This window comes from Heptranchias perlo, chromosome 20, assembly GCF_035084215.1.
Source record: "Heptranchias perlo isolate sHepPer1 chromosome 20, sHepPer1.hap1, whole genome shotgun sequence".
In the NCBI taxonomy this organism is placed as follows: domain Eukaryota; kingdom Metazoa; phylum Chordata; class Chondrichthyes; order Hexanchiformes; family Hexanchidae; genus Heptranchias; species Heptranchias perlo.
This window is the reverse complement of record NC_090344.1, coordinates 48,052,279-48,074,498: the sequence shown is the minus strand read 5'-3', so window position 1 is coordinate 48,074,498 and position 22,220 is coordinate 48,052,279. Positions and strand designations below refer to the sequence as shown.

Genomic DNA, 22,220 nt, shown 5'->3' with positions numbered 1-22,220 from the left:
CCTCCACGTTTGTCGGGAAGCTTGCAGTGAGTTGGTGCCTGACAAAATGTTGTTATTACCCTCTTGCTCACTTTACAGTGTCAGCTTGATTGTAGAGGTTAGTTTTCTGTACCCAGATAGCAGTAGGTTGAGTAAGGAAATTTCTTGTGTCAGACATAAAAATAACATTGTAAGGGCAGGGCAGTGGTCCAGCACATTAGAGCTGCTTTGCATTGCATTATAGAGTTGTACAGTGCTGGTTTTGCATTTGCAATTCCTTGTGTTAAAACCTTGCACTCAGTTGCAGGGAGTGGAGGAGCAGAGGGGGAAGGCACTCCCATCATGGACAGGCAAGAGCCACTCAAAGCCAAAGCAAAGGCTTACAGAAGTGTCGTTGGCAGAGGTGGAAGAAGGGGTTGCCTGTGTGGCTGGGGATTGCGCATAGTAAATGGCTCATGGAGACCACAGAAGGGTGTTAGAGTTGGATTCTTACCTTGGAGATCTGCTGATCTGACAGGGTTGGGGAGTGGGGCGGTTTGGAGATGGAGAGAGAGAGAGAGAAGCTAAGATTGTGAAACGGATAGTCTAATTTGTCTTGGCTTCTTTGTTGGGAAGGATTGTAGTGGGGACAGTGATACGTAGACCAAGAAGCACCAGTCAAAACCAAATATTTCTTTGGATCGCTGTTGAATTGAGTTTATAACTGTACAACATGTTATGGTGCCATTCGCTTTGTGGTAACTCAGTTGCTTGTGCTTGTGTAGGTACTGGCACGAATGCTTGTTACATGGAAGATATGCAGCACATTGATTTGGTAGAAGGAGACGAAGGGAGGATGTGCATCAATATCGAGTGGGGCGCGTTTGGCGATCAGGGAGAGCTGGATGACGTTCGAACGGAATTTGACCGAGAAATTGACAGAGGCTCCCTCAACCCGGGGAAACAGCTGTAAGTCGCTGATCATGGAGTGCTTTTTACAATTTTTGTTTGTGGGATGCGGGCCAACTCTGACAAAGGAGCATTTATCACTCATCCCTAGTTGCCCCGAGAAGGTGATGTTGGTCTCGAGTCACTGCAGTCCTTGTGGTGATGGTGTCCTGACAGGGAATTCCAGGATTTCGACCCGGAGACGATGAAGGAACGGCAGGCAATATTTGTCCAAGTCGGGGTGGAGAGTGACTTGGAGGGGAGCCTTGGCACTAGCTGCAAAAAGTGCAGGGCTGCTTACCGAAGCACTGACCTCCATTACCCCCGAGCAGCGCAAGACTTCGTTAGAAACAGAATGAGATCTTTGGTCCACGCTGACTTATCAGCCGGGGTGCCGTAGTTGGCCTCAGTGCGCCTCTGAAGGAGTGAACAATCTGCCGGAGTTCCTCATCCAATGCTGCCTGCTGAGGAGTGTGTATGTGTGGACAGGCTTGGCTGTGGTGCCTCCACAGTCGAATAACCTGCTGGCACCCACTGTCCAGGCTTGCACACGGGAAAATAACCTCCTCGGTGAGGTGCCAGAGAGTTGCCGGTGTCTGTCAAATTGTCCAGGGGTATAAGGGGAAAAATGGGGCCGGGAGACGGCAGAAATTGAAAATAAAATGTCAGCCGAATCTGCAGATTTGCTGAACAGCTTCAAACAGTGTGCCAACACTTGTGTGTCCTGCAATTTACTTTTTAACATTCGGCATTCACATGGAATGATTAAAAAAATTTTTTTGCACAAATTGGAGAAATTGTGAGTGAACCAGAGCTAGACCTGAAAGTAACCACAAGTCAATGGACTGGCTTCAATCACCCGAGGCGGTCAGAGAGGAATTTTTTTTTCACAGATTTTCTTTCCCCCTTTTTGGCCCTGGGTTTCTTTCCCAGGCTTTTTTTTTACGGCAACACTGTCCAGGTAACGTTGCTCAACAAGGCCAGCGTGAGTTTAATCACAGTGGAAGCGGGTGTCCAGAATTGGGTGCACGGCAGCAACAGACACAAACAATAGCGCGACTAACTCACCCTTTTCAATCTGCCTTACCCCTGCAGGTTTGAGAAGATGATCAGTGGGATGTATATGGGAGAGCTGGTTCGAATCATCTTAGTGAAGATGGCCAAGGACGGGCTGCTGTTTGGTGGAAAGATTACACCAGAACTGCTCGTCAGAGGCCACTTTGAGACGAGATTTGTCTCGGCGATAGAAAAGTAAGCCAAAAAAAAAAATTCCACATCGTCGGATGTCAGCCGCCGGGGTTGCGCCAGTAAATATCGGGTTCTGCATGGCTGGAAGAGGAAATTTACATGGCTTTCGAGAGTGAGAAGGAGATTGGTGACTGTTTTAAACACATGGTTTAAAAGCTAATAAGTTAGGAGTAAGAAGGGAAGAGAGGTGGAAATTTTTACTCTTAAGGGGGTAATCGATTTGTGCAAAAGTTACCACAGGAAACCATAGAAGTGGGAAGTATAAATGAGTTTGAGACAATTGGATGAATTTTTTTAAAAATTAATTCTTGGGATGTGGGCGTCGCTGGCAAGTCCAGCATCTAATGCCCATCCCTAGTTACCATGGCGGTTTGACACAACTGAGTGGCTGGCTAGGCCACTTCAGAGGGCAGTGAAGAGCCAACCACGTTGGTGTGGGACTGGAGTCACATATAGGCCCAGACCGGGTAAGGACGGAAGGTTTCCTTCCCTTAAGGACATTGGCGAACCAGTTGGGTTTTCGCTCATTCATTCCAGATTTTTTTTGGAGACGGAATTCAAATTCTCAAACAGCCTTGGTGGGATTTGAACTTGTGTTCTCTGGTTTATTTGTCCAGTAAGGTAACCTCGATATTACCCTACTCAGATCCAGAGAGAGAGAGAGAGGCGATTGGAGATGTGGTGAGAAGTGCAAGATGAGCCTGTCGCTAAAAAAAAAAATCTAGTGTGAAAAATGATCCACTGAGGATTTGAATTTCTAGAATAGAAGAAAAATTGAAAATATCGGGAGTTGGGAAAATGAAACCATTTCTTTTCTGCCTGTAACTTCAGGGACAGTGATGGGCTGCAGAAGGCACAGGAGATTCTCACCAAACTGGGTCTGGAGCCAACATCAGACGACTGCGTAGCTACGCAGCGCATCTGCACCATTGTATCGACCCGGTCTTCGAACCTCTGTGCTGCCACTCTTGCTGCTGTCCTGAGGCGCATCAAGGAGAACAAAGGGGTCCAGAGACTGCGGACCACAATTGGTGTGGACGGATCTGTGTACAAGAAACACCCACAGTAAGAAACTTGTATTTTCTTTAGGCCACACCATGGGGGCCTGCTCTTCTTTAAAAAAAAAACGCTGTAAGGTTCGGGTGGATTTAAAACGCTTACAACACCAAAGACTTATTGTAACTTACCATCACGCAGTGAGAGCGGTGGTCTGACGGGAATTTTCATCCCCCACTTTCGACAGGTTCGCCAGGCGGCTTCACAAGGCTGTAAGACGGCTGGTTCCCACCTGCGATGTCCGTTTCCTGCCCTCCGAAGATGGGAGTGGGAAGGGTGCTGCCATGGTAACAGCAGTGGCCTCCAGGCTTGCTAAGCAACAAAAGATGAGGGAGGAGATTTTGGCTGCCTTTGTCTTGAGTGATGAGCAACTACTGGAGGTGAAGGGAAGGATGAGGATCGAGATGGAGAAGGGCCTGAAGAAGGAAACCCATTCCACAGCAGCTGTAAAAATGTTAGCCAGTTACGTGCGGTCCACACCAGATGGAACAGGTAATTAAAAGCATAAGGGCTAAATGCTGTGGTGGTTTAGTGCACTGGCCTTTCGTGTCTTGACCTGAGACCCAATCTAGTCTGGCTGGGAGGAGACAATTTTCCTCTGTTGGCTATAAGTGTCCTAATTTGGATCACTGTTTAATTCAACACGAGTTGGAGCTAAATTGAGAATCTTGGCTAGAGAGTTTAGAAGAATTACATCAAATATTACACGGAGTTTACAGCACAGAAGCAGGCCGTTCGGCCCATTTATGCTCTGTCCAAGCTTCCTCCCTCCCGACTTCATCGAGCCGTATCAGCATATCCTTCTATTCCTTTCTCCCTCATGTGTTTATCTACTTTCCCCTTAAATGCAACAATGTTATTTGCCTCAACCACCCCTTGTGGTAGCGAGTTCCACATTCTAACCACTCTCTGGGTAAAGAAGTTTCTCCTGAATTCCCGATTGGATTTATTAATGACGATCTTATATTTATGGCCCCTCGTTCTGGTCTCCCCCACAAATGGAAACATCTTCTCCACGTCCACCCTATCAAACCCTGACATAATTTTAAAGACCTCTATCAGGTCGCCTCTCAGCCCCAGCCTGTTGGAACTGGAAATGGTTCTCAAGGAGTACGTTCCTGAGATTGGAATGAAATTGTGATTTAATTACTCATTGTAAAAAAATGAATGGCTTTGTCAGAGGATTCTGCATCTCAGCGGTGGTATATCCGGTTCAGGGCAATGTGGAGGGAGCTTTATCGTGTATTGTACCTGTGCTCTGGGGTGGGAATGTTTGGCACAATGCGTGGGGAGCTTTGTCCCATACCTGGTTCACATTTAACCTGACCTGGGTTGTATTTAATTAAGATACATATGTCTGTTTTTGCCTTTTCCAGAAAAGGGAGATTTCTTGGCACTGGACCTTGGAGGTACAAATTTCCGTGTGCTGCTTGTTAAGGTTCGTAGTGGGAAACGTCGAGCTGTTGAAATGCACAACAAGATCTACGCCATCCCCATGGACGCCATGGAAGGGACGGGAGAGGAGGTGAGCAAAGCACAAGGCTGCTGCAGACGGCGAGTTGTGGGAGTGGAGATGGAGGACTCTACTTTCTCCAGATTCACCAGAGAGCAGGAGTAAACATCACAGAGGTCAACCCTGGGGCCTCAGCATGACTCTAGGCTCTAGGTCAGACACATGGGGTTCAATTGAGCCTTCCCCTGTGTGTGTGTGTGTGTGTGTGTGCGCGCGCGTGTGTCCAAATCTCTTTTTCTCCCCCTCCCCACTTCCGCACGCGCCCCTCGCTCGCCCTCCCCTTCCCCTTGCTTTTTCCTCCATGTCTTTTTTCCCCCTCCAGTTTTGATCACAGCAGAGTCCCATTTTGTCCGCGTCTAGAATGCACACATCTCCAGCAGAGGTTACTTTGTAAAGATCAGGAGTGGAAAACATGACCAACTTTTTGTCTTGTCCTTTCCCTTCCTTAACCCAGAGGAACTGAGGCCAAAAGTAGTCCTCCATCTGCAGTTCTGGCTCAGATCAGCTGACTCAGCGCAGACTCGGCATTGAACCTGGAGCCTTCCTGGTGTTAATGGCTCAGAGGGGGAGACTTGACCTCAGCGAGGCTATGCTGCTTTATGTATTAAGAAGCCACTTTTATTGCTGTATAAAATAAAACCCTTCGTTGTTGAGTCTTCACAACAAGAAGTTGGGTGAGAACAGGTTCACAGTTATTCCTGGCGTCCTGGCCAATATTTATCCCTCAACCAACATCGTTAAAGCAGATTATCTTGTCATTATCACATTGGTGTTTGTGGGACCTTGCTGTGCACAAATGGCTGTCATGTTTCCTACATTACAACAGTGAGTACACTTCAAAAGTAATTAATTGGATGTAAATTGCTTTGGGACGTCCTGAGGTTGTGAAAGGTGCGATATAATTATTCGTGTAGGGAAGTATAAGTTCAGGTGGTTTATTGGGGATGGGGAATTGACAGAAGATATGCAATATGTGATTTTGTTGTTTATTTTTGTAGCTCTTTGATCACATTGTTCACTGCATCTCTGATTTCCTGGAGTATATGGGGATGAAGGATTGCATGCTTCCACTGGGATTCACCTTCTCTTTCCCCTGTGAGCAGAAGAACTTGGATGAGGTGAGTAATGTGAACACTGCACTCAAGTTCGGTCTATGTGGCCGACTTATCTTAGACAGAAGATGCTCGTAAGGACGAGCAAAGCAAATCGTCACCCTGTCGGGGTCGTTGTGCCAAAGGAAGTGGGCAGCGAGAGAGTCCTGCGAACTGGATGCTGTCGTGTCTCTGCACAATTTGGTTTAAATCCAGATTATGGAAAGTTTCCTCTTTCCATGGAGGGCTTGAGTGAAATGAGTTTGGGCAGTCTCGGCCTGGTTAAAAGTGGGATAAAGTGCACAACGTAAAATTACCCAGAGTTCAGCAATTGGCGACCACCCTGAAGAAGGAGAGACCGGTGTGGAAAATTCCTGACCTCCGAGAGAGAGAGAGGTGCAACTCCATTTGTGATGTGTGTGTTGAGGCAGAGTAGAGCTTTACTCTGCATTTAATCCACACAGCAGTTGACATGAAAGTGCTCGGCACTGACACTGGCTGTCCAAGGTAGAAAAGTGGTCCATTTCTCAGGCACTGACGTTCCTCATCTTAATTTAAACACAAAAAAAATGTAGAGATCTCAAGCATCTCCATTAAACACAAGTCTTGAATCGTGACCTTTTTCAATATAAACTTGGGACTGATGCTTAGATTTAAAATGATAATTTCAAGGCAGTCGAGGTTGTTTATAATAAGCGAGGAACGCTTGGACGTGGGAGAGCACAGGTGAGGGGCCAGACACTTTCCCCATCGGGTCTGAGGGCAGACCGTTCAATTGGTGTTGGAGTTTGAGGCCCAGTGTCCAACTGGGGAATGTGCAAGGCAGTGTCGCCCGTGAATCAGTGGCTCCCCTCCCGCCAATCTTTGTCTCTTTAACCTTCTCCAGGGCATTCTTTTAAAATGGACCAAAGGGTTTAAAGCTACTGGCTGTGAGGGAGAAGATGTTGTTGACCTCCTCCGAGAAGCCATTAAGAGGAGAGAGGTAAGTAAATGTTTGCTTCGCCGCAGCTCTGTAACCATGTCGGGCAAAGCAGGTCGGATACGGGGTGTCTCCGTTTGGCTGCCGCTCAGAGCGCCTCACGCAGTCTGTACTCGCGAGGAAAAGATGTCGTTAAACATGTTGCAGTACATAGGAACAGGATTAGGCCATTCAGCCCCTCCAGCCTGTCCCACCATTCAATGAGATCATGGCTGATCTACATCTTGCCTCCATTTACCTGCCTTGGTTCCATATCCCTTACCACCCTGACCTAACAAAAACCTATCAATCTCAATTTGGAAATTTTCAATTGACCCCCGGCCTCAACAGCTTTTTCGAGGAGAGAGTCCCATATTCCCACTCCCCTTTGTGTGAAGAAGTGCTTCCTGACATCACCCCTGAACAGCCGAGCTCTAATTTTAATGTTATGCCCCCTTGTTCTGGACTCCCCCCACTCGAGGAAATAGTGTTTCTCTCTCTCTGCCCTATCAAATCCTTTAATCATCTTATACACCTCAATTCGATCGCCCCTTAATTTTCTATACTCAAGGGAATACAAGCCTAGCCGATGCAACCTAAGATTTAACCCTTTTAGCCCCGGTATCATCCTGGTGAATCTGCGCTGCACCCCCTCCAAGGCCAGTATATCGTTCCTGAGGTACGGTGCCCAGAACTGAACGTAGTATCTCCAGTGAGTTTTAGACATTGTCTAAATTCACAGCAGTACGTTTCAGTACTCTGAAACACATCTCAGCCTTCAGATGAAGGCTGAGCGTCAGTTTCGAGGTCATATCACGTCGGCTGAACGGACTCTGTTTGATTTACAGAGGTCTGTGTGTTTTATTGATGCGATAATCGTGTGACTGGGAAAGAAGAATCCAAACCTCCTTTCCCACTCTTGTTGCTATAGTTTCCTTCTGGAATTGTACACATTCAGCGCAATGACTAGCAAATGGCAGCGTGCCTTTGGTAACTGATTCTGTTTCATTAATGCTCACCCCCCCCCACCCCCCCAGGAGTTTGAATTGGATGTCGTGGCAATCGTTAATGACACTGTTGGAACAATGATGTCCTGTGGCTACGATGATCCTTTTTGCGAAGTTGGTCTCATTGTAGGTGAGCACTTGTCAAAAAACTAAACTTCCAGTTCCAGCTCTTGACAGAGCGTCGCGGTCTCGGGTTAAATCAGGAAATTCGCTGCCGTTTCACTTTAAGAAATTCTAATCATATTGATTTTTTTTTTCTCCCTATTTTAAGCTCTGTCCCTGTTCGCTGCTCCCTGACCTAAAAGGGCAGGCAAGTGACCTGCTCCAAGGACTAGGGCACCTCGAGCTATTTTTTTGGCTGTATCTTGTGCTTTGGTCGGTCCGTTGTTAAATGCTGCATTGATCATGGGAGCCATTTGGAGCCCATCAGCGCAAAGCATACTCGCAACTGGATGAGTGTCAGGGCAGCACGCTGGGGTCAGTGAACGTAGCCATTTGGTGGGGGGGGGGAGGAGGTGGGGAAGAGAATAAAAGCAAGTGGAGCCACTGATCAATCTGTGCATTGCAGCTGAACTTCAGAACAGTTACCGGAAACCAGACCGACATTCACCAGACAGGTAGAATATACACAGGACGGAAGCTCCAGATCCAACATTAGAATCTGCACAGGGATTGTTTTCTGCATCCACTTGCTGTCTGCCCAATTTACCGATTGCACCTCTGGTATTTGGTGTGCAGCTTTTCACACTGACTGATCTGTGCAAGTTCTGCATCCCAGACACTGAGGTCGCCACTGATGTGGGACATTGTCGACGTGTTGCAGTTCCACTTGAAATTTCCTCACCCAACATTTAATGTTCTCCCCTCATTCCCTCTCCCGCCCCTCCCCGGATTCTGTGTTAAGAACATCATACCCTCCACTCCACTGTCGCCCTTCATGATTTTATAAACTTGGTTGATGTTGAGTTGTTTGCACTCTGATTCCCTTGCCTGCAGGAACTGGCTGCAATGCCTGCTACATGGAGGAGATGAAGAATGTGGAGATGGTGGAAGGAGATGAAGGAAGGATGTGTATTAATATGGAGTGGGGAGCGTTTGGTGACAACGGCTGCTTGGACGACATCAGGACGGAATTCGACCGAGAGGTCGATAAACTTTCAATGAACCCCGGCAAGCAGAGGTATAGTATGGTGACTGGGGAACACCAACCAAATTCCCGACCGGATCCAGTCCCTCTCTGTGCGGAGTTAGCTGGCGTGAACTGGGTTGGTAATGGGGGCACAACAGTTTAGCTGCATCACTGCTGTGCGAGGGAGGGGCAACCAGCCGGGCGTTTCCAGGATTCCTGTTTTCCATCCAGTGACTCCTACTGGAAAGTATGGAATGTGCGGCTGTCACAAGGTTAGGTTCAGTTATTATGCACCCCGTGGTTGAATAACCTGCTGACGCTGCTGAGGAACTTCTACGTGAAGAATAGTCGCTTGGGGTGAGGCGTTGGAAGGTGCAACAACACGGGTCAGAGCCTTCAGGAAAGGAGGGAAGGGAATGGGAGGAAATTTTAATTAGACAATCTCTCAACTACGTCACAAGAAATTGGCGGCAGTTTGACAGTACTGCTCTGAGAAGGCAGAAGACCCAATTGCCCCCTCAATTTTTGTTAGGTAAGGGTATTAAGGGTTATGGAACCAAAGTGGGGAGATGGAGTTAAAGATGCAGATCAGTCGTGATCTAATTGAATGGCGGAACAGGCTCGAGGGGCTGAATGGCCTACTCCTGGTCCTATGTTAATTCTCTCATTGTCCCCACATCCCAAAGAAATCCAGGTTGCTCCTGATTGAAGCTGACTGCGTGGACAAAATGATTCCAACTGATGGCCCTCCATGGCCTCGTCCCTCCCTATCCCTGTAACCTCCTCCAGCACTACTACTGTCAGAGATCTCTGCGCTCCGCCAATTCTTGCCTCTTGCGCATTCCCGAGTTTAATCGCTCCACCATTGGCGGCCTTGTCTTTAGCTGCCTGGGCCCTAAGCTCTGGAATTCCCTCCCTAAACCTCTCCGCCTCTCTACCTCTCTCTCCTCTTTTTAAGATGTTCCTTAAAACCTGTCTCTTGGTCACTTGTCCTAACATCTCTTTATGTGGCTCGGAGTCAAATTTTGTTTGATAATCGCTCCTGTGAAGCACCGTGGGACGTTTTACTACGTTTAAAGGTGCTATCTAAATGCAAGTTGTTGTTGACAATCTTTTATTGTTGATAATTCTGGCCAAGCTCCTTGAAATACTCATTCATACAAACACCCTGCAAGACAGAAGCTCCACCTTTAGTCCAGTGGATAAAGGTCTTTAGCCCTAAACAGTATTGATTTCCTGTGTGCGTACATGTTGGGTGAGAATCAGATTAGGCTTAACCGTAATGGCGTCCACAATTGAATAGCCCGCCAACACTCACACTGTCTGTGCTCGCATGAGAAGAATGGCCACTTTGTTGAGGGACTAAAGGTTCTGGAACACATTTGCAGCCATACCCTCAGCAACAGTTGGTGCCTTTAGAAAATGAGGGAGAGAAAGATGGCCATTGAACGAGAAAAGATCGTTCAACCCATCAAACGCATCGTTTCCAAACAATTCTCTCCCTCCTCACCGACTCTCCCTCTATCCGCTGAAGGAGGAGCATGACCACAGGCATCGCTTTGGAGAGGGAAAGTATGTGAAAGTCCACCTGCAGTCTGGGTGCAATCCTGTGAGAGTTACCAGGGTCTCGTACTAACCTGGACCGTTGGATGGAATGTTTGGCCAATGGAAGCAGGAGGAGATGATTGCTCCGCTTGCCTGTCCTTGAAGTTATCATCCAAGGTGTGCAGAAACAGGAACCAGACACAGGAGTAGGCGAGGTGCTGCGGGTGGTACTTTCTTTGTATCAGAGTCAAACAGCACATTGAAGCAGGCCAGTGGAGCTAAGTCTCTGATCCGCTCTTTGACATTGACAAACGGTTAGATAGACCCAAGGTATCTATGACCTGATTTAACTGCGTTGCAATACTGACACAAAAAGCAACTCCTTTTGTTCAGAAGTTCCTGTTTTGGCAGTATATGAATCACTTGTGTCAGCAGTTGCTTCAAGGTTATTCGGTGCATTGGGGAAGTGCATTTCACCGAATTGCCACATGGTGCTTAATTTTTTAAAAAAATTATTCTCGGGATATGTGTGTCGCTGGCGAGGCCGGCATTTATTGCCCATCCCTAATTGCCCTTGAGAAGGTGGTGGTGAGCCGCCTTCTTGAACCGCTGCAGTCCGTGTGGTGAAAGTTCTCCTACAGCGCTGTTAGATGGGGAGTTCCAGGATTTTGACCCAGCGACGATGACGGAACGGCGATATATTTCCAAGTCGGGATGGTGTGTGACTTGGAGGGGAACTTTGAGGTGATGGTGTTCCCGTGCGCATACTGCTCGCCCTTCTGTTACAACGGGAGATATCTCTCCACTTAATGTTGCCTCCCAGTTGCTGACTCAGCTTTTTTGTCCCGTCTAGCTCCGAGTTAGCTGCAACCATTTGTAGTGTAGGAACATAGGAACAGGAGTAGGCCATTCAGCCCCTCGTGCCTGCTCCGCCATTTGATAAGATCATGGCTGATCTGTGATCTAACTCCATATACCTGCCTTTGGCCCATATCCCTTAATACCTTTGGTTGCCAAAAAGCTATCTATCTCAGATTTAAATTTAGCAATTGAGCTCGTATCAATTGCCGTTTGCGGAAGAGAATTCCAAACTTCTACCACCCTTTGTGTGTTGAAATGTTTTCTAATCTCGCTCCTGAAAGGTCTGGCTCCAATTTTTAGACTGTGCCCCCTACTCCTAAATCCCCAACCAGCGGAAATAGTTTCTCTCTATCCACCCTATCCGTTCCCCTTAATATCTTATAAACTTCGATCAGATCACCCCTTAACCTTCGAAACTCTAGAGAATACAACCCCAATTTCAAGTCCCTTTAGCCGGAAGGTATTGATGTCTATCCCTTTCTGACCAACTCTGCAGATATGAGAAGATGATCAGAATAACTCAACGTAATGTGACGATAGATAGTTATGTCTTAGTGACGACATGACCGGCTATGTAGGCCATCTTTCCTAATCATTTTGTTACTAGAGTGGAACTTTGTGATTTCTCGTGAGCCAAATTTGAATAGGAACAGGAAATGGGCCATCAGAAGTGTTCAAGCATAAAACAGGTTTACAATGGAGGAGGGACGGTCATAGAGACTCGTCAGTCTGACAGCCGTGCTTGTGACAGACAGTTATCCAGTGTTTGTTCCTGCAGCTTTTGTGCAGTTCCTTTAGCCGGAAGGTATTGATGTCTATCCCTTTCTGACCAACTCTGCAGATATGAGAAGATGATCAGTGGGATGTACCTGGGAGAGATCGTCCGTAACATCCTCATCAACTTCACAAAGCAAGGGCTGCTGTTCCGAGGGAAGATCTCGGAGAGGCTTAAGACACGGGGCATTTTTGAAACCAAATTCCTGTCTCAGATTGAGAGGTAAGTGACTTTTCCTGACACGAGAACGGCTGTGATTTGCAGTCACGTGTACCTTCTCAATGCCAAACATCACTTTCACCATGAATGGTTTCCCCTCCTCAAAACTAATCATCATACTGTAACTCATTGACTGTTAACACTAAATGATGGTGTTCAGAAAAAAAAACAGACAAAAGGAAACGAAGAGAGGTAGAGAGAAGTAATAAGACGGAGGGAATATCTTCGAAAGAGCCAGTCCAGACCAGTCTTGTGTATCTCCCAAGCATTTTCAGTGGGTGGTGACAGGCTGGCATTGGCTGAGACTAGGGGCCAGGTTCCCTAGACATTTTCTTGCCCCGCGTCAAATGCTTCTTTCCCCCTTCCCCCTCTGGCTTCTGACCCCGGGACACTGGGGAGAACTCCCTTGACCTTCTTCGAATAGTGCCAGCGGATGTTTTACATCCACCTGAGAGGGCAGACGGGGCCTCAGTTTAACATCTCATCCGAAAGACGGCACCTCCGACAGTGCAGTGCTCCCTCAGTACTGCACTGGATTAGGTGCTCGATTCTCTGGAGTGGGATTTGAACCCATGACCTTTGTGACTCAGAGACGAGAGTGTGACCCACTGAGCCACGGCTGATGCCGTAGTCTCTCTGAGCGAGGTTTCCGGTTACTGCTAAACCACGGGCGTCAAATTACGAGAGGAAGAATAATCTGAGCGGTGGGTGCCCGTTCAAAGAAACATTGTGCCTTTCTGCTTTTTTCCAGCGATCGACTGGCACTGCTTCAGGTCCGTGCAATCCTGCAGCAGCTGGGGCTGCAGAGCACCTGTGACGACAGCATCATCGTCAAGGAGGTGTGTGGAGTGGTGTCTCGCCGAGCAGCTCAGCTCTGCGGTGCGGGAATGGCAGCCGTCGTCGACAAGATAAGGGAGAACCGTAACTTGGAGTGCCTCAAAGTCACAGTTGGAATGGATGGAACTCTTTACAAGCTGCACCCACAGTAAGTTATCTCAGAAAAGTCTTCATTGTAATTAAGTCCCTTGTTGGGGTCAATTTCAGATGGCCAGCCATAACATCCTCAATCATAACAAGTATCCTCCCCACTCAACTCAGGATTTATTTGTTCCGCACAGACTGTTGTTGACTTGTTTTATTTGCAACATTAATATTTAACCGTAGATTAATATTATCCCCCGTGCTCTCCAAGAAGTACATGGGAGATGGGCTCTGAGGTGGTGGGCCCTCTAATTTACTCCTCTTGCTTATGGGCAAACACTTGGGATCCACGTGATGTTGCTCCAACTAATGAACTTGCCCACATGGTGAAATGAACCTGAGTCCGTCCATTCCATCTATTGTGCAACATGATGAGCCATCAATGGTTTGCAGAACTAGACTGCCAAAGTAAATCAGCGTTCAGAAGGGGAGAGGAGACTAGAAAGGTCTATGACAGCCATTCAGTGTTTGGGTTTTAACTGAGATCTTTCAAATGAAAGTTCATTATTGTGAGCACGCTGGTGTCAGCTCTCAAGTTGAATCGAATTCACTGATTGAGGTGAATTTAATTATTTGGGAGGTCGAGCTTCAAAGGAAACATGTGCCTGCAGTAAAAGGTGGCATGTGAGTTGAAGAAAGAAAGAATTTGCATTCGTGAAGCGTTCTTTACAACCTCAAAACATCCTGAAGTGCTTCATAACCAATCACGTACTTCTGAGGTGTAGCCGCTGTTGAAATGTGGGGCAAACGCGGCAGCCAGTTTGAGCACAGCAAGATCCCACAAACATGAGCCAAATGACCAGATAATTTTATTTTTACTGATGTTAGTTGAAGGATGAATGTTGGGCCAGGACACCGGGGAGAACGCCCCTGCTCTTCCAGTAGTGTCGTGGGATCTTTAACGCCCACCTGAGAGAGCAGACGGGGCCTCGGTTTAACGCCTCATCTGAAAGACGGCTCCTCTCTCGGTACTGCACGGAGTGCATGCCTACGTTATGGGCTCAAGCCTCTGGAACCCACAGCCTTCTGCTTCAGAGACAGGGGTGCTACCACTGAGCCACAGCTGATACCTTAAAGTTATCTGGGGAGAAAGGCAGTGTGAGCCAGGGGGAAACAGAGAGATGTGCAAAAAGATTCTCCTTTCTGCTTGGTTCAGTGAACATTCCCTCCTTTTTAATTCAGCTTACAGTGCATGAGCTTTGTTCAAGCTCCTCTGGACTGAAGCTATGACTTGGACAGTCAGAAAAACCCTTGCTCAGAAAAAAAAACATTTCATGTTTGACGGTGCAGTCCCTTTTTAGAACTGGTTAACTGAGAATGCTGTAAAAAGGCAAATAGGATTCTGGGCTTCATGTGAAGGGGCACTGAATACAAAAGCAAGGAGGTGATGCTGAATTTGGAGAAGCTGCTGGTTTGGCCACATTTGGAGAAGTTGCACTCCCCATTATAGGAAGAATATTACAGCCATGGAAAGGGTACAGCCAAGATTCCCTGGAGTGATTCCAGGATTGTGAGATTAAGGGAGGATCTAATTCAGCTTTTCAACGTTTAGAAAATGTTTTGAGAGGCTGAATAGCGCAAGATTATTTCCACTGGATGGTGCATTGGTAACGAGAGCAGACCGACTCAGGATGATCAGTACAGGAATGGAGTGGAAGGTCGAAGAACCTTGGTTTTCACCCACGCAGAAGATATTTGGAATGCTTTACCACAAGTGGTGATTGAGGCAGAGGCTTATAACATCGCTTAAAATGTAATCGGAAGAATAAAAATACAGGGAAAAGCCAGGAAAATGGGATTTGAGTTGATAGCTCCAGTTGAGAAGCTGACACAGCCCCCACAGTCTGAATGACAGCCTCCCGTGTTGTAAGTTTTATGTGCTGTGTCACTGCTGTTCTGGATTTGTTTAGTACCCAGAAAGATAAGAATTGAGATCTGAGTGTCACCTCTGCTGGGGCTGCTTTAGAAACTGTGCAGTTGGGAAACTTTGATCATTTTAGGAAAATAGATTTAATCCCTCTCCTCTGCTGTACCATTTCTTGGCCCCCCGGCTCAGTTACTAACTTGCGGTCATGCGATTGCCGCTGTGGCTGCGTCTGTCGGCAGTATTCCTGTGGGGAACAGCAGGTGCCCAGACCAACACCGTACCTATATGATGTGTACCATTGGATGAGGGACTTCTCGCTGCAGATCATTTTGAAAATGCCTGCCCACCTTTGTCGCTTTAATTTCCGTCTCGTGGATCCTTGTTTAACCGCAGCCTCTCTTTTTTTTCTCTCTCCCTTATTTGCAGCTTCTCTACAATAATGCATGAGACAGTCGTGCGCCTGTCTCCCAAATGCAAGGTGTCGTTTGTGCAGTCGGAAGACGGCAGTGGGAAGGGAGCTGCACTGATCACCGCGGTCGCTTGTCGCCTCCGAGAGGCCGGACAGCACTAGAAGCAAACTTTTGCAGCAAGTTTTCTCTTCCATCTACACTAGGAACCTTCACTCCTTCACCACCAACCCCCACCCACCCCCGCAAACCCGTGTCTTAACATAAACCCAACAACGAGGACTCGAGCTGCTCTGCTTCTCCTGTATTTCAGAGTGGGTTGGTGATTGTTCTTGTGATTCCAGAGAGAGAGAGAGAGCAATTGGGCAGCATGTGATCCTGCTGTAATCTGAAACCCGTCTGATGACATTGTCGTATCTAAGTGAACACTTGGGGAAAACAAGGAGTGCTGCTTGAAATTTGCTGCTACACCCGCGGTTTACCTGTCAGTTCAGTGTGTCGTCGCTGACACCATTTTTGACCTCCTGCCTCTCTCTCTCTTCCCACTGAACGGCCGAGAATTGTTTTGAAATTGCGGTTGCTGCTTCTGATTGAATAAGACAAGTTTGGTTGGGAAATACACTTTTAATTTTTCAAATTTACAGCTGATGTGAAGGAGGAAAACAAATGAAGAAATAAATCCGGGGGTGGGGGGGGGGGGGGGGAGGGAGGGAGGGGGTTGGAGGGATAGTACCCCATACTTTACTTTGGACCAGCCAGTGATGCAGTTTGTTGGAGCGGGAATGTTATCAAGATTGACTTTATTTTTGGTGAATGAGAAGATGTTGATAACTGTCGCCCTTTAAAAGTGGTCCCTTTATAGATCGTACTGTAGTTCCTGGTGACGCACAGGAGTTGAGAAATTCTAGTTCTTTGGAAATAGTGCCATCTGCAGACCAGGGGTGAGGGACCTTTCTTGTACATACACTCAAGTTGCACTCTGCCTCGTTTCCTACTTTGTTCTGTCAAACCTTGCTGATTGACTGATCGGGGAAGAATTTAACTGGCCAGTTATTAATCTGCCAGATTAACCCCCTTCTTTTACCTGGTTTATATTATCAACCTATTATGCTGAATATTAACTCATCCTGCTCCATCCACTGTCGTAGGTAAGACCTACGCCACAAACTGAAGTAAGTGTCAGATTGTATTGGATGGCTAGTCTTCCCATTGGAGCGGATGTCTCAGCCTGGGACACTGGACAGTAGGAGCCTCTTACAACACTGGCATTGATGGGACTCTGCGACGATATTAATATTGGCAGCATTAGTCCCGGCACCAATCTGCAGAGGTTATCTGAGTTTACAAAGCTTATAGACCCTCACACCTTCAAAGATGCCAACATGCAGACAGAGAGAAGGGTGGTGACAAAATGAAGTCTTTCTGCGTCACGCTGGCATCTTCTGTCTGGAGGTTCTCAGGCAAGATTAGAAGCTTCCCTTGGTATCAGATCGGGGCAGGTTTACACTTCTGGTACAAATCTGTTAATGAAGGGCGAGTTAGTTCGTGAGCAGTCTTTAAGATTATTTATTGTATCTTAAAAATGTACAGAACAATTGGACAGAACCCAACAGTGGTTTGGGTGTGGTGGAATGCAGAGAATTATCAATGACTCACTCATTGGGTTTGAGTGTTGCACCTTTCCAATTCCTTTGGGCAAATGAATTCCCCATTTCAAGGGCTTCCTAGCTGCCACGAGGCTTATACAACTGCAATTTATTTCTCGCATCTTGACTCCCGCGGTTGCTTTGTAGATATTTGCCAAAGCATTGAAAACAATTTTGGAATTTCAAGCACTCAATTTTTTTTTTAAAAATGGAGAAAAAAAATATATATTTTTATACCAAAACTTACTACTTGAACGGGATCTGCATGAAAAATTATCACTGCAGCCACACTGTAGTGGCTCAGTGCAAAGCCTATGCGAAGCGAGCGCACTATTTTATTGAAAAGTGAAATCCAGTTTATATGCAGTCACTCGGCACAAAACAAAACTACCTTTAAAGGAAAGGCTGCAGTCATATCATCCAAGTGGCGACTTGGTCATGATTCCAACCATCAACGGTCTGTTAATTGGGGAGCAAGAGTGTCTTTGTGATTGGGAGATTTTGATTAGCCTTGATTAGTTTGTCTATCTGGGTAACCCTGGTATATCAGTGACCAATGACTCGAGTGAGAGATGTACACCATTTGTACTGGAAACCATACGCTGTTGGGACTGAAGGTGAACCTGTCTTGAGGTACAAGATGATTAAGTCCTGGCTCCTATCATCATCAACTTGGCTCATATTTCCCTGAGGGACCGAATCCCCTGCTCCAGTGGGCACACACAACTGCCCTAAAGTACAGTGCACTTGTACCTGACGCAGAGATGTGTGGGCTGCACGGTACCAGACTGTGTATGTGTACAGGAGGTGATACTGAGAGATGTATTGCCTTACGTACTAGATTCCTGCCTGTACAGGTGATGACATGGTGACCACTCGGGAACAGAGTGAATGAACTCTGAACTTTTTACCCGATGTACATTCTGTACCTCAACAGATTCAGGAATCCTGCAAACTCTCCCCACCCCAAGGACTCTTGTCTAGTTGTATGTATTAGACATGTTAATTGATAGGAATGAATGAATAAGGAAACGTTTGCTCACTATGGGGGGTTTCTTTGGGAGGGGTTGAACTGAATCAGGAATTTGTTTGCATAAGATTTGCATCAGGGAGTGTGTGAGAGGGTTGCAGCCCCTGTTTCACTATTTGAAGGGGCTGCTCCTCAACTTCAGGCTCCTCTTCAGCCCCACGTTCCTGATCTTTGACCACCCGGTGGGGGGGGGGAGCGGGGAAGTCGGAGGACCTCCTCGTGGGTCTGCTCCTGGGCCTGGCCAAGGTGACCATCCACAGGTCCAGGTTGGATGCGGCCCGTGGTGGTGGTGCGGGGAGTCGCTCTGCCTGTTTCTCCTCCACGACGTTGTCCGCATCTGGGTGGCCCTGGAGAAGGAGACGCAGTGTCCGACGGTACGCGTGAGGCCTTCTGGTGGGCACTGCGGGGACTGGGGGGCGCGGTGGATAGTGCAGATAATATTATTATTTAAGTTGGAAGTTTCCTTTGGTTTTGTTTAAGTTTTCTATTAGTTGTGCCCCTCCAAAAGGGGGGCACTTTTGTTAGGTTTTTTTTGTTTGATGACAGCCCAGTGTCTCCTTATAGTTTTAATTAAAAAAGACATCAGGGTGTGGGCTCTCTGCAAGGCATCACACCCCCCCACCACAGATTTACAAGGCTAAAAGCAGGTCAGTAATCTTGACTAATCCTGCTTTGCTATGTAAGGAAATGCATGTACAATTTTGTGTCTCTACCTCTGGTAACTGCGTGCAGCAGAAGGGATGATTTTGCAATGTGTTTGGGTCTCAGCTGAATGTTGTTGGACCTCCAGTTCACGAGGCTGTTGTATGTAAAAGAGATGCCATCCAGCACATATGCTCACTAAGACTAGTTGTGTATTGGATTCCTTAGGACTCTTGAGCTGTTAAATGCAGTAAGCAATAAATAACTACTTGAATTTTTTTGGGTAGGAGGGGTGTCATTCTTAACATAGACAAGGGATATTCCTGGTATATAAGATGCATTGGTTTGATTGTCCTTTAGTTATGCTAGGTTTATTTATATTGTGTTTTATTAAAGTAAGTTTTGCTTGGCAAAGGACAACTATTTTTGGGGGAGGGAGGTGTACTTTTAATGATTCTAGTGGCAGCAATTCCTACTGATCAACCTTCGACATAGAATTCCATCGAGTCCACAGGACAGAAACGGGTCATTCGGCCCAACTGGTCTATGCCGGTCTTTATGCTCCACACGAGCCTCCTCCCACCCTACATCATCTCACCCAATCAGCATATCCTTCTATTCCGTTCTCTCTCATGTACTTATCTAGCTTCCCCTTAAAGGAATCTATGCTAGTCGCCTCAACTACTCCAAGTGGCAGCAAGTTCCACATTCTAACCACTTTCTGGGGAAAGAAGTTTCTCCTGAATTCCTTGATGGATTTATTAGTGACTAAATTGTATTTTGGCTCCCTGGTTTTGGACTCCCCCACAAGTGGAAACATCCTCTCTACATCTACCCTATTCGTAATTTTTTTTAATGTTTTCTCCAAAGTGTAACAAGGATCTGCCTCTGTGGGTTATTTTCCGATACCTGCGGTGCAATTGTTGATGTGAAGCTCCACCTTTGCCACATACTTAGCCTGTGGGTAAAGAAAGCCCCCACATGTACATCACCATGAGTACAGACACTGGCAAGATACCTCAAACCAGAGTACAGGCTTTCTCACAGAGATGGGTCAGTATTTTAAAGAGTGAAGTGAAACTCATTTGTAAATTGCACATAATGTTCAGTGAGCAAAATAAACTTCTTCTCCTTCGCCAAACCAGTTTAAAGTATTTTTACTTTTAAAATTTCATTCAGCCTTTCAGCGTCTTTTTATTGATTCGGTACGGTCGCCTTGCGGGGAGATGGCAATGCTGTACCGTCACTGGTTTTTTCTGCCATTACTTGATGCAGGTGGAACAGTGCCACCTACTGTGGTTGCTCCTCTCGCACCCTGAAGAGGAATAAAAATTCAGCTCTTCAGACTGCAGTATAAGCAATTTCGGTGTCACAGAAAAGTCACAGATGGGGGCAGCGGGAGAGCCCCTTTTGAGTGCTGGAACATGTCAACAGAACCCCGAGGGCTACAGCCTTTAAACACATTCTCAGCCACCTTTTCTGTGCCCAGTAATTTGTTTCTAATTGTCATTCGAACCCAGACGTAAATATTGAAGCATTGGAGTCTGAGGTTGAAAAAGAAATAAAAAACAGGTTGGAAGACCCAAGTTAGCATGGAAATGGAGGTTGAAATCCGAGTGCAACAGATTTGCAAATTCATTATTGAGTGGGTGGAGGTCGGCGGGGGGGAGGAATCTTTTCATAGAGAGGACTGAAGATTTGCTTTCAAAGTGTGAGAATTTTTAACCCTCGGCAAAGTACAGTCCTTTGGACAGCACGAGGGGGGCATCTACTGCAGCCATGTGTGGATTTTGGGCAATTAGACAGACCCCGTGTTAATTGGCGCGTCCAATAATACGGGCACCAATTCATCTGCAATACATTCAAGACCGTCTGCTTAATAGAAATGTCTTGTTTACATGTGGATGTTGCCATTGGAAAGGTTCTGGTGTAGAACCTGAGTGAATTCCAAGTGTTAAAAGCATAACGTAGCAAACTGTCCCACAATTCAGACATGTCATTGCGCATATTATAAGGTAATGTCTAATTCTCCTAACCATCCCAGACACAGAGAACTTATCATGGTTCTCACACACACACACACACACACATCCCACCAAATGTAAGTGTGCTGAAGGGTGATGGTGATGAAGCACTTTACAATAATCTGGCAATGACCCAACTTCAGTAGATCGAGATCGTTGAGATAAGTAGAAGCATGAAGGCTGAAAATCTGAAATAAAAGCAGGAAACGCTGGAAATGCATGGCATCTGGAAAAATAAAGGTTGAAGTTTTGGGCAGGACTTTGATCACAACGTTTTATGTGGTGAAGAGACTGGGTCCTAAACTATAACCAATCTTTCTCCCTAAGTACTGTTTGAGCTACTGTCCATTTCCAGCATTTTCTGTTATTTTTATTCAAGAAATTAGTGGTTAATTATGCAAATTAAAAGCAGCAATGTGATCTATTTGTCTAGATTTTGCACCTCAAGTTTGGGCTGAGATTTTGTAGCTTGGTTTTGGACATTAAGGAAGTCCTGTTTTCCGTTCCTCTTTTAAAGAGGCAGTCTTTGTATTTTTAAATATATCTGTATATAGTTCCCTCATCTCACTGCAGGGTACCCGCCTAACACCAACCAGTAGAAACTGCTCAAACAGAATTCTTGTAGCCATTGCCGTGAGGACTTTGAGCTTGCCCAATGTCCCCTTGAGACGGCACATTGTGACAGTGTTCAGTTGTTCGTAAGAGGAGAAAAGAATTAATATTTACCTCTTCGTCTTTTCACCTGATGAAAGCAATATTTTAATGCTGAAGAAACTCTTTTTCCGAGAAATGTTAAGTAATACTGAAGGTTGCAATCGTTTATTATAGTTGCGCAATCACCTCTGCTTGTCTGAGTACGTTCAATGCATTAAATCTTGTGAAACTATTTCCTGTTATAAAATTTCCTAGCATTGGGGTGAAAATCCATGATTACACAGTATTGGTACCTGTTCTGATTCCAAATGGACATTTGGAGGAGCTCCAAGTACAGGCATTTGGAGCGATGTGGGTAGTCTGGGTTGTCGGGGGCACTGAACGATTTTGTAAAAGAGCTCCATGGTACTCGGACGAACTAGCTTCTGTAGCATTTGTGATTTAACAGGAAATGCCACTTTCTAACCAGATTATAATTCATTTATCTTTAATTTACCATGAAGGTTGTTCCCTCTTTAGTGCTGATCAGTAACTTGTAAGATGTGACCATTGGATTGGGATTTATTTCATTTGTTACGTAGTATGGGAAGAGACCGTCTGATCTGCTTCACAAGGGATGGGCTTCCCATGAAAGCACGACTGCCTCAATCTCAAAACTAGC

General features: G+C 46.3%; 1 protein-coding gene across 1 annotated transcript in view; it reads left to right on the top strand.

Annotated features, from left to right (window-relative positions):
• hk2 (hexokinase 2) overlaps positions 1-16,240 on the top strand; it is a 57,914-nt gene extending 41,674 nt beyond the window's left edge. Inside the window, exons 8-19 of the mRNA XM_068001267.1 lie at positions 744-927; positions 2,002-2,157; positions 2,986-3,219; positions 3,398-3,702; positions 4,587-4,735; positions 5,722-5,841; positions 6,701-6,796; positions 7,810-7,909; positions 8,776-8,959; positions 12,156-12,311; positions 13,060-13,293; positions 15,583-16,240. Coding sequence (XP_067857368.1) covers positions 744-927; positions 2,002-2,157; positions 2,986-3,219; positions 3,398-3,702; positions 4,587-4,735; positions 5,722-5,841; positions 6,701-6,796; positions 7,810-7,909; positions 8,776-8,959; positions 12,156-12,311; positions 13,060-13,293; positions 15,583-15,727 — 2,063 coding nt within the window. The 3' untranslated portion in view covers positions 15,728-16,240. The remainder of the gene's footprint in view (positions 1-743; positions 928-2,001; positions 2,158-2,985; positions 3,220-3,397; positions 3,703-4,586; positions 4,736-5,721; positions 5,842-6,700; positions 6,797-7,809; positions 7,910-8,775; positions 8,960-12,155; positions 12,312-13,059; positions 13,294-15,582) is intronic.
• The last annotated feature ends 5,980 nt before the right edge of the window (positions 16,241-22,220 follow it).